Source organism: Microtus ochrogaster, chromosome 15 (genome assembly GCF_000317375.1).
Source record: "Microtus ochrogaster isolate Prairie Vole_2 chromosome 15, MicOch1.0, whole genome shotgun sequence".
In the NCBI taxonomy this organism is placed as follows: domain Eukaryota; kingdom Metazoa; phylum Chordata; class Mammalia; order Rodentia; family Cricetidae; genus Microtus; species Microtus ochrogaster.
Genome location: NC_022017.1, coordinates 36,476,983 through 36,489,456, shown reverse-complemented (window position 1 = coordinate 36,489,456; position 12,474 = coordinate 36,476,983). Strand labels below are relative to the sequence as shown.

General features: G+C 39.4%; 1 protein-coding gene across 2 annotated transcripts in view; it reads right to left on the bottom strand.

The window, feature by feature from the left end:
* The window catches only part of Tmem71 (transmembrane protein 71), a 33,312-nt gene extending 22,574 nt beyond the window's left edge, over window positions 1-10,738 (bottom strand). Inside the window, exons 1-4 of one of the 2 annotated variants that reach the window (XM_026782408.1) lie at window positions 10,699-10,738; window positions 9,193-9,253; window positions 5,800-6,012; window positions 3,433-3,605 (exon numbers count right to left, since the gene is read on the bottom strand). In XM_026782408.1, coding sequence (XP_026638209.1) covers window positions 3,433-3,605; window positions 5,800-6,012; window positions 9,193-9,253; window positions 10,699-10,738 — 487 coding nt within the window. The remainder of the gene's footprint in view (window positions 1-3,432; window positions 3,606-5,799; window positions 6,013-9,192; window positions 9,254-10,698) is intronic. The other variant, XM_005354540.1, reaches the window with a different exon arrangement.
* Between the last annotated feature and the right edge of the window lie 1,736 nt (window positions 10,739-12,474).

Below are 12,474 nucleotides of genomic sequence, written 5' to 3'. Positions count from 1 at the left end.
CTTCAAGATCCATACACACTCTTCTGCTATGACATCTTCCCTGCTGTGCTGGACTGTGTACCTTAAAACTGTGAGCCAGAATAAATCCTTCCTCCTCTAAATTGCTTCTTGTCCTGAATTTTGCCACAGAACAAGAAAAGCAATCACCAAGATACGAGCTACAGTTACCAGGCACCATTTTTGTGTTCTTTGCTACCTTATGGAAACTGGTTTCTCTTGGTCACTTTCAGTGTTTTGCTGTCTCTTTTGTGCTTTTATTTTAAAGGAAATTCGATCTCAATTATTTATAGTCACTGTGAGAAAGTAAATACACAGACACACATACATGTGCGTGCACACATGCACACACAAATGTAAGTCTGTTAAGTACTGAGCATGTTGATTGACAAACAGGGCTGGAGAGATGATGGCTCAGCAATTAAGATCACTTGATGCTTTTCCATATGACCCCAGTTTGGTTCACAGAATCGACAAGGCAACTCACAATCATTTGTAACTCCAGCCCATGGGGTCCTTAGCCCTCTGGCCCTGGAGGATACTTAAAAACAATAAAAATAAATGTGTTGAGTAGAGCATCAATCCCGAGCTCATTTGATACCTTTTATGAGTTACTGCATTTCATCTTAACAGCAGTCCACATGGTATTATCTTTGTCATTATATTAACAAAGAAGTGGAAGATCAAAAAAGTTAATCAGTGTGCCCAAGAACACACCAGTGGGAAGAGGTAGTTCCAGGACTTGAATTCAGGGGCACTTGACCCAAAAGACATGTCCTCTCATCACTCTGCCTTCCTGTCTATCAGAGCTGACACTGTCAGGTGTCTTTACACCGTGCCCCAAATGAAACCTATCCATTTGTTAAACTCCCGTCACTTCCTCACAGTCTCATTTAATTGTTACAAACCTGTCAATTCTACATCAAAAAAAAAAAAGCCCTTAACTCTTTTCCTTCTATTTCCTCTCACTTTCTTGGAATGCTTGTTGCTTTTCTTTACTTTTGAGCTCGTGCCAGTGACTCTCCATTCAATCTTCACTTGCATACTACTATAAAAAATAACTTTGAAAATCAAAATCTCATGTGTCTTCACCCTGCTTACGATCCTTCAGAATTTCCTTGAATCATTCAATAAACTCTGTCTTCTCAATAAGGCACAGAAGGTTCTTCAGGCCTCCACCATCTGTCTTTCTTAGTCCAACCCTCGAGTCCTGCCTCCTGTCTGTGTCCTGCTTAGATTTCCTTGTTATTGGAACTAGATTGCACTTGGTTCCATTAATCATTTATTCCTATCGTGTGATTGATTCTTCATTTGATGAGCTTTTATTCTTTTAAAATGAATCTAGTATTATACACACCCTTAGACATGTGTACACGCACACACACACACACACACACACACACACACACACACACACGAGAATCTTCATATCATGTAAGTTGGGAAATTTGTAGTATCCATCCAGTTTTTCCCTTTTGGCAACAATGTATAGTACTTCAGAATATTATCCAAACCAGGATAAACTTTGTATCATTGTTTTCCCCTTAATTTTTCTCTGTGTAAGTCACAGTTTTTAACATAATAAATAATATATTTGGCCTATTTCTTACAACAAAATATAGTGCCCATAAGAATCAGCAGCTTCATTGTCTTTGTTCAACACTGTACTGAGGGAAAAGACAGTTTTGGGCTCCATTAGGAAAAAAAAGTTTTCCTAATTAAAAGGATGGATTCTTGTAGAGTTCTCAACCTGAGAGCACTCATTGAAATGATCCATTCTTGCAAACAATGGTGTATCTGTGGTGATCACAGTACAATGTATGTAAGGGAAAGGAAAGAAAGTGATGTTGAAGATGGGACCAGAGGCATGGGATGGAGGTGAGAGCGGTTGTGCAGGGACCTGTGCTCAGGTGTGCCTCACTTGACTTCAGCACACCACTACCACATTTCACACTGTTTGCCCAAGTCTCTTCCTTCTCACTTTGTACTTGTTGCTAAAACTTAAGTCGATTCTAAGAATCACAAGAAAGCCAAAGGGATTTATATGTGTTATTAAGAAAAAACTAGCCACAATGTATACCTTGGAAAGGTCATAATCCCAGCAATTTGGAAAGTGGAATAGAGCAGGCAGCAATGTCATTCTGGCTTCCATCTGCCTAGTAAGCCGTTTCTTTCTTAAGACCCTCTTGGGTGTTATTATACCTGAAACCCTTCTGGCCTTATCTAGGCTGAGCTCATACTATCGTTCTGGCTTATGTATTAACTTTCTCACCACCATTCTCTCGATCTCCCTAACCCTGCTACAACACTTAAGGCATTATACTGTAACAGTTTGCAAACCTAATTCTCTCCTTATCTGAGAAAGGAGTTTCCCAAGGTCATCACTGTGTCTTATTTAGCTTAGAAAAAGTGCTTAGTACAGTGGTTTCCATAGAACATGTAGTAAAGGATTTGATGAGTGAATGGGCTTTGAGTTCTTAGAATATATATACACATAAGCACATCTTTATGTTAGATATGTAATTTATATATGTATATATCATTTATTTCAACAGAACACACACATATATGTATAAGCATATGATGTGGGATTTCCCTCTGTATGTTGTGAATACCATTGGTTAATAAAGACACTGTCTTAGGCCTTCACAGAGCAGAACAGAGGTAGGTGGGAAAAGCTAAAATGAATGCTTGCAGAAAGAAAGTAGAGTCAGGAGAAGCCATATAGCCCTGCCAGAGACAGACACTGGACAGAACCTTACTGGTAAGCCACAGCCATATGGCGATACACAGATTAATAGAAATGGGTTAAATTAAGATGTAAGAGGTAGCCAAAAAGAAGCTAGAGCTAATAATATAGTTAATTATAATATATATTATATATATTATTAAGACCTAATAATAATAATAAGCAGTGATTTAATTAATACAGTCTCTGGGTGGTTATTTCAAATAACCATTCTGGGCAGCTGGGAGTGAGCAAGCAGCCTCATACTGCTGGCATAGGCATGCATATACCATGTTTTTAAACTAAAGTCATTGAGACTTAACAAAGGTGCTACACCAGGATGCCAAAACTGAGATTTGAACCCTGATTCCAGGTCACTGTCTCCAATACAGGCCTTCTAAATTTGTCTCCATTATTACTTCTCCACTTCTTTTCCATGCATGTAAAGCCGTGCTGGAAATGGGCCTATGTTTTCTGAGTACTATCAACATTCTGATGCAGAAGTTTACACTCTGACATTTTTTTCATGATACGACCTTTGTATATTTTGTCATTGGGTATGTGGAAGCATGTCAATGAAATTTTAAATTCTGGTATTACCCTATCCACCAAAATGATAGTCATCTCTAGACCATGCCTTGGGTCAGGACCATATGACTGTCATTCATAAATGGCATTGCATCATGAAATGCAAAAGCTAAGAACACCATTTTCATTGCAGTGGTACATACCCAAGCTTCTGATGCCCTCCAGCCAGATGTCCTCACTTGGAAGTGAATCAGCATCTCCAAAGATTCTTCCATGCAGCCAAGATTTAGAGGCTCTGAGGTCCAGGAGAGAAGAAAGAGAACGGTGGGTTCTCTTCTTCTTTCTAAATATTCTGGGAAGAAATGAAAGCAGTGAGTAGTAGTCACCTCAGATTAGAAACAATCCACTGGAAATGTGTTGTAGGAGGCCACTTGTTGGTTCCCGGCTTCTCAGCCCCAAAATAATCACACAGAAACTATATCATTTAAATCACTGCTTGGCTCATTAGCTCTAGTTTCTTCTTTGCTAACGCTTACATCTTAATTTAACCCATCTCCATAATCTGTGTATTGACATGTGGCTGTAGCTTACCTGTTAAAGTTCTGGCATCTGTCTCATAGCTTCTCCCTGACTCTGCCTTATTCCCCCAGCATTCAGTTTAGCTTTCCCTGCCTAGCTAAGTTCTGCCCTGCTATAGATCCAAAGCAGTTTCTTTACTCATTAATGGTAATCACAGCATACAGAGGGGAATCCCACATGAGAAATGATTTGATGCACAGAGTAGGTCTACAACAAACCCATACACTCAATTCCTCAAAAGTTTTTTTTTACAGGTTACTGTGTTCTGGGGTTGTGAATTTAAGTTCCCCCAAAGTAATCATACCTTAAAACATATATCCACTGTAGAAAGGCTTGAATGTTGCAGAGCCAGAGCATAAATACAAATTATCTTAGGTTCTTTTTAGTCCATTTATAGAAATTCATTGCCCATATCTGTTTGTGACTATTCCTGGAGACCCACTGGAATCTGTTGACATAAAAGACCACTAATTCCACTAACCTAAAAGCTAAGAATGTAGTCTGATTGTGCCTGGGATTTATAGTAGAGTTTCTCATTTGGTTGCGCTACCTGAAGGCTATATGGTTTGGCTAAGGTCATCCAACCAGGAAATGGCATAGCTTGGAAGCAAATCTAGTCAGTCTGACTCCACAGACAATGCTCCTAACCATCATATTATGTTGGAGATATGTGCTCTGAAGAATTATGTAGAAAATGCCCACTAAGAACTGGAATTGCCAGAATAATTGAGAATCAATAAAGCTTTCTGGGGGTAAGTAAAGCATAAATTATATGAGACGATTGTTGAAAAATAAATGTCTTTCATATTGGGTCATGGTAAAATGTGAAGATGGAAAGATAGAAAAAAGTCCTACATGTTTCCTAGGGGAGCCTGGGGTTGAATGTTAGAGTAAAAGAAACCAAAGGAGTGTGACTTGAGAAAAGAATGGGTAATGATGCAACTCAGGTTTTATTTCCAAACCACAAAGAATGACTTGGAGGATCAGGGAGATATTGAAAATTCATGACAATATCACATCTTGTCCACCTGTGTGGAATGTGTCAAGCCCTGTGCTGAACACGTTATGTCAGTGATAAATGCAAAAGGGCTGATCCAGAACCAAGTATCACAGAGAGGAAATGGATGCTTTTATCATGGCAACATTCAGACGGGCATCTAGAATCAATCTCAGAAGATGCATTTTGAAGTGGCTTTCCCATAGTGTAAAGGTAGGTTAAAGCAAGTCGCCGTGGGTTTTATTTATTTAATTTGCATGGTGTGTGTGTGTGTGTGTGTGTGTGTGTGTGTGTCTGTGTGTAGACCAGAGGTCCTGCTTGAGTATCTTTCTCTATCACTCTCCATCCTATTGTTTGAGACAAGTTCTCTACTGAACCTGTAGCTTTCTGATTGGACTAGATTGTGCGGTCAATGAATTCCATGATTGTACTTGTCTTTGCCTTCCCAGCACTGGGATTACTGATGCACAATGCTGTGGGTGACTGGCTTCTGTGTGGTGCTAGGGGTCTGAACTCATGTCCTTATGCTTGTACGCAAGGCATTTGACCCACTGAGACATTCCCCAAGTCCTAATCCCTAATTATTCATGATTCTCAATTCGGATATTTTATCCTTCTTTCTTGTAGTAAACCCCTTCCTTAAACTGTATCCCCACCAAGACTCTTGCATTTTCCCAATTGTATGAGGGTTTCTCAAAATCCTTTGCCTGTGCCTTTCTCCATGTCTCTTCATTTCCTACTTTAACAGGCAACCTAAATCTTTTAGAATTCAAAACTTCCACCCCAGCATGTGTATCACTTCATTTTATTTTTATTTGTTTTCATGTTTGCTTCCCCTGCTTCCAATTCCTCTTTTATTCTCAATACTTTTGGGCAGCATTGTGTTCAGCTGTGTGGATGAACGGAGTGGTGTGCAGAATGGACCTTTAACACTGTAAAGGACAAGGCCTTTACAGTGTTCTCTACTTACCTAACTAAGTTCTCCTTGTACATAACACTGGTATGGGAGGGGTTCAGAGTGATGTGGCCATCTGCGTCACAAAGGAAACTGTCCTCAGTCCAAATGTAGTAGCCATTGGTGAGGAGTCGGGGGCTTCTGCGACAGGCATAGTGGGAGCCTGTCAGGGGGTCTATGGAGCAGCATTCAAAAGAACTCTCTCCATCCAAGAAGCCACAATCAAAGCTAAAAAGGAAAAAAAAGAAAAGGTCCTTTAAGTCACTACCAAGTACTTACAATCACACAAACCCCATAGGACCATCTAGACACTATGAAGGTAATTTCATTCTTCATAATAAAGACTGCCAAATACTTCCTCAGCCCTTAGTAATGGCGCTCTTAACTTTCAGGGCTTTGAACCACACAGCATTTAGTTCTTTCTGTTTTGAATTTTGGTGACAACATTCTGGCCAGTCAGCTTCATCACCTTATGATGGATTTACTACACACTTGATATTGGTCCATTCTTTTAAAAATATCGCCAAACAGCCTTTTCTGGATGTCGGAAACATGCTATTTTCCTGTTTATTTCCTGTACATCCTATACAAAAATCTGTACACTAAAGGTTATTTAAGCCTCATAGATTTTTATCAAAGATGAAATAATTTCATGAACAGTTCTTAATACTGATATCTTGTATATTCTAAACATTCTAAACCAAACACGTTGGCTACTATTTATATGTGTTCATGTTTTGGTTTTTGAATTTGGGGGAGATTCTAACTGTTCTAATTTAATTTTTTTGTTGCTGTGTTAAGCTTTTGGACTAAAGGCAACTTGGGGATAAAAGAATTGATTTCATCTTACAGGTTACTGTCCAACCTCAAGGACTGACAAGGCAGGAACTTGAAGCAGAAACCTGAGGGAATAGAGCTTATTGTTTTACTTTCTCTAGCTTGCTAAACTAATTTTCTTACATAGCCCAGGTCCACTGTCTAGGACTGGCACCACTCAAAAAGGTAGCAAGTAAGAAAATGCCCCATAGGCATGGCCATAGGTCAATCTAATTGAGACAATTCTTTGGTGGAGGATAATTCTTCACAGGTGACTCTACTGGTGTGTCAACTGTCAAGTTGAAGGTAACTATGACACTAACTCTATCAAGGTAATAGTGTTAATGTCTTTGTGTAATTTCATTAAAATGGAAATGTAGGTAAAAGCTAATAAACTAGAAAGCATACTGAGAGAAGATAAAAAATAGGTGATGGAGAAGGATAGAGGGTAGGACACAGGACACACAGCACAGACTGATGAAAGAATTTGGAGGAGGAGAAGGGAAGCCTAGGGGCAGCAAGAGTGGGGAGAACAGAGGGAGGAGAATCACTGGAGCACAGTCAGTTCAAAAAAAAATGCCCCAATAATTTTTAATACTTTCCTGCCAATAAAAAAACAACTTATAGCCTTACTGATGGTGCAAGGTTCTTACTTTAAATCACTGATGAAAATACTGAACAGTACAAGTACAGGCACCTGAGACTTTGGAAAGGCCAGAAATGACCTCTCTCCAGAGAGGCCTGGACCACTTCATTTCAGCATCATTTTTTGTTCATCATTTCCTCTTTTTTTTTTTTTAGAAAAGGAAAGGAAGACACCAGTCGTAACAACAGATAATAATTGTCCAAGATCTTGATGCTTCTGAGTGAGAGGTGAGTTACACATTTCTATTGCTATTATTTTTTGGCCTCTTTACCTATGTTTTCCTCTCCATGCTGTTTGCCTTCTCAAGAATCAATGGAGATATCCGTAGTGCACTGGCCGCTTGGGAACTACAGAGCTCTGGACCTGCATTTCTAGCTGCCCTCTAAGGTTCAGTCTTCAACAATTATTATCAACCCCAGTTTTTTCTAACACCAAGTCCTTTCTTGTCTTGAGAGATGACTGAACAAGTCCTGGGAGAAGTTTGATTTCTGGTGTTGATGAAGGGACAGACCCTACCACAGCCTTTAAGAAGTTTGTGTAGTTACTCATCTATTGTCTGTTGTAAGTCATGTCTCATCCCCTCTTTCTATATTTCCCACAGACATTTCTAACTTTTCAATTTAAAAACCTATGAACAATTAACATATGAGCTTGCTGTTAATAATATACTAATCAATAGAAATTATTTGTTGAACGGACTGGAGAGATGGCTCAGAGTTTAAGGGTGCTGGCTGCTCTTCCAAAGATCCCGAGTTCAATGCCCAGCAACCACATGGCAGCTCACAACCATCTATAATGAGATTGGGTTTCCTCTTCTGGCCTGCAGGCATACATGCAGGCAGAATATTGTCTACATGATAAATAATAAATAAATAAATCTTTAAAAAGAAAAGGAAATTATTATTGAAGTTGCACCATGTATATAGCCCCCAATTTTTTATTTGTTCTGCCCTTTGTAAATCTCTCTAAAAGGCAGGGATACTTAGCATTAAGGGGAGTTAGGATGGAATCCTAGTTAAACTGACCCAACACAAATTCATATTTCTGCCTATGTACCCTTGGCTCATTCATATGGTAGTATCAGAAGACCCGATGTTTACAGGAAGGACAGATTCTAATATCGGTGTTAGATTCTCTTGTCTTGCAGGTACATTTCAGAAAATGCTGGAGGAAACCTCAACCAAAGCCTATGGAAAGGAAAACAAAGATTCCATTGCAGGGTAGAAGAAAACGATGAAATCAACTAGTGTGAGCAGAATATGAAATATGGCCAGCTTGCTGGTAAATACTCTGGCCCTTGTAAAATGAAGTGGAAGACAAAAGTGGTTTGAATGGGAACGATCCCCATAGACTCGCACATTGGAAATGCTTGGTCTCCAGTTGGTGGACCTGTTTGAGTAGGATTAGGAGGTGTGGTCTTGTCGGTGGAGAAGTGTCACTAAGGATTGGCTTTAAGGTTTAAAAAGTCCATGCCTGTTCCTGTTAGTTCTTTCTTTATCTGCCTCTTGCTTCTGTATCATACATAAGCTCTCAGTTGCTGCTCTAGCACCATGCCTGTTCCATTACTGCCATGTTCCCCTCTATGATGGTCATGAATTGTAACACTCTAGAATTGTAAGCATCCGTAAACAATTTCTTCTGTAAGTTGTCTTTGTCATCATGGTGCTTCATCATGGCAAAAGAAAGCAGCTAAGACACCAGCTTAAGAAACAAAAAACCCAGTGATATCTAAGAATTCAATGTAGTTTTCCACTCAATAAAGAAATGATCGTACCTGCCTACGTACTCACATTAAAAAGGAAAAACAAGTCATTCTTCGAGTAGACAAGTTTTCAGTTACTAATGCACAGGGCGGAAAATATATAGCCATGGTCCTTTTAAAGGAAGACAAAATAAGATGGGCAGGAAGGAAGTTTGATTTGACAGAGAAGATCCCTATGACATACCTTGGGAAAATGCATGTGGGGGACAGCTCTCCAGAATGTCCTTTGTGTGACCTGGTGGAATCTGTGTAAGGAAAAAAAGAAAGAAATTTTCAACATCTCACCAACATTGGTGATCACAATTGGCCACAGTGGAGACCCATGAGCAGGTATGTCTAGATGTCCCAGTCTTAGCAAGAAGACAGCAATGTAATAGAGCGGTGTGAAAAGCTAGTTTCGGGAAGCCACCAACTTGTCACCTATTCCCTATGGGAAGCATAAAACAATCGAGAAATTTCTGTCTTCTGTCCTTTCTCACACTCCACAGTCCTTGAAAATTTTCTTTAAATCATGGCCACCAAACTGAGTTTATGAATGGAAAAGAGAAAGAAATGTGTGTGATGTTGTAAAAAAATCAAAATCCGTGGCTCAATGTGTTGGTTATGGTAGGTTACTCCATAATCTGAGAAATTCAATCACTGGCCACAAGTTTTGTTTATTTGTGCATTTGTAGATTTTTACAACAGCAAACAGAAGGCATTGTTTGGGCGGAGTATAAAAATTTCATTTTGTGTGTGGAAGTGTGTGTGCATGTGTCTTCCTCTATTGCTCTTCACCTTTTTGAGATAAAGTCTCTCTCTAGATCTCATCAATTCTCCTAGAACGTATCCTATCAGTACCAGGATTACAGGTACCATCATCCATCATACCCAGTCCTTTCTGTGGGCTATGTAAACCTGAATCCAGGTCTTCACGCTCGCCTGGTGAACACTTCACTTCACAGTGCCACATCCCCGGCCCTGGGTTTGATTTTGTTTCTTTTAAATATATGATGCTTAAAGGTATGAAGCCTATGAGGTCTTCATTAAAGAAGACTTATTAAATACAAACTCTGGCCTATGACAATGGGCTTCACCTGGAGGAGGGTTGGAGATTATTAATAGCCTAAGCTGTGCCACATAATTTTATAACAGGCACTGATGGTAGCAAGACTTCTAACAGTGGGGCTTAGTGAGACTTGGTTTCCTTACTGACAAATACTACTAAAAACAAATAAGGTAATTTAGACTTTCAGCTTGGACCTTTATTATGAGTAGAAAACTGTGGGTGTAAGAGAGGGAGAGAAAGGGGGTGTAGGCAGAAAAATAAGAGGAAGGAAGAAACTCAAAACCACTACCGTTTCAACAACGCCCTTATTTTCTGCAAGTAGCTATCAATCTTTCAGCATTTTTTGTAGACAGTTTTGCATCTTAATTGTAGCCAGTAAACAGGCTCCTTTCACATTTATGCATAGGCATCTAAAAAAAAACAGTAATTTTTTTTTCTCCTAAAAAGAAAAAAAAAATGCCACATTTCTCTCAAGGAAAGAAATGAAGTCAAAATCATTGCCAAAGCACACCCTGGCATTTAAGAAACACAAGCTACTGACAGATGGCTAATGGTCTAAGTATCAGCAAAATCAAAGCAAGGAAATTGCTAAGAGGACTCTAATCATTCAAAGATAATTGCACAAAGCGGTTTCATATTTACTTGCTATTGGTGTCGACATCAGTTGAGAGACTCGGTACATCTTGAGAGGGCCGCTTGTTCAAACTTCACAGATTTTTTTTTTCTGCAAAAGACGTTTAAAAAAAAAGATGGACCATATATTAAAAATAGACAAATGATGCCAAAACAGATGGCATCTACTAATTGTCCTAGTCAGATTTGTTTGCTGAAATGATAGAGAGACGTAAGATTGAAGACAGCAGACCAGATTGTGGAACTTCAATGAGGTGGTGCCTGCTTCAGAGACTTCAAATTCTATTTTTCATTGTCTCATTGCATAAGGCTGAATATTCTGTAAATAAGGACCCCGTTTTTGGGAGGAAAGCAATACTTACAAAGGTTGATTTGTCCTCCAGATTAAATAGTGTGCCTTACTTAATTAAGAAATCTGAAGCGTTCCTGGTTCTAGAGTCCTTGAAACAAACTCATGTCATTTAAAGCAGCCTGCAGAATGTAGCTTTATTATCAAGTTGCAGACAGTGCTTAGGGACTGGTGCCTATCTTCTTTGTTCAACAACATGAACCATTGACAAGTGGCCATGGAGAAGCCTGGTGCTTTTTGTGGTGGCTATCAGTTTGAACATTCCTAAAGAGCATAAGCTACGCTGAGCTACAAATAGCACACCACCACCCAGATCACAAAGCTCCATTCCTGAAAGCATATAATTTGCTTTTCAATTACAAAGTAAGCGTACATCCAAGTGTACTCTTTGTGTAAACTTTGATCAGTTAGTTACTTCTTATCACATAGTTCTATCTCCAGGTGGCATGCGTGTGTGTGTGTGTGTGTGTGTGTGTGTGTGTGTTTGTGTGTGTGTGTATGTATAATCACTACCCTGGTAGTTTTGTAAGGTGAAACTCATGTCTTTTATGATCTAGTATCTCTGTCTATACTTGTAATAAACATGACAACTAATAATTGACTATTGTAACATAATATGTTAAATCAATCTCATCAATTCTAGGACTCAATATAGAACAGTTTACTGATGTATGTATGAACCATTCAGGGAATCATATACTGCAGCTTATAAGATCACTTTAAAGAAGACAGGAGGCATTTCTAGAATTCTCTGATGGTTTCTAAACCAAAACACACATTTAAAATTCACTGATGTGAAAAATAAGATACTGCACACAAACATATTAGCTTGTCGTGTGTCACTTCAGCATTGACAAATACAATAAGAATATATCTGGTCCAAGTGACTGTATGCTAGTTTCACTTGCTTACTTTTAAGCCGTGACATTCTGCAGCAGAAAGCAAGGAAGGTCTCACTGTTTGATCTTACAAAAGCAAGTTAGCTGTGTACAGTGAGGACAACGCCGGTTAGTCAAGCATTAGTAACTGTGAAAACAACTTGCGTTAACAGCTCAAGAACTTTTCAAGAAACAGACTCTGTCTACCAGTTCATCAAAGCAATGCATCTGTGTTCTGAAATAGAACTCGCTCATACATATTCCTCCACAGGGAGTCCCCAGGCTCTTCTTCCAACTGACAAATGACAGGATGGTTACTGAAATACCAAGCTTTCCCGTGGTTGACAGTGCAGAAATCTGGACCCAGCAGTCCTTCAGCTGAAAGCCCCGTTAGAATGCCAACAGGTGCAGAAGTTCCTTCACAAAGGGAATCCTGTCTTCCCTTCTGGTGCAAACTGCCCGCATCCCCGCTACGTGGAGGCATCCACAGTGCAGCTTAGTTCTTCGGTGGCCTCTGGAGCTTTCAACTGTTTCCTAGAATAGAATAGCTTGTCATTC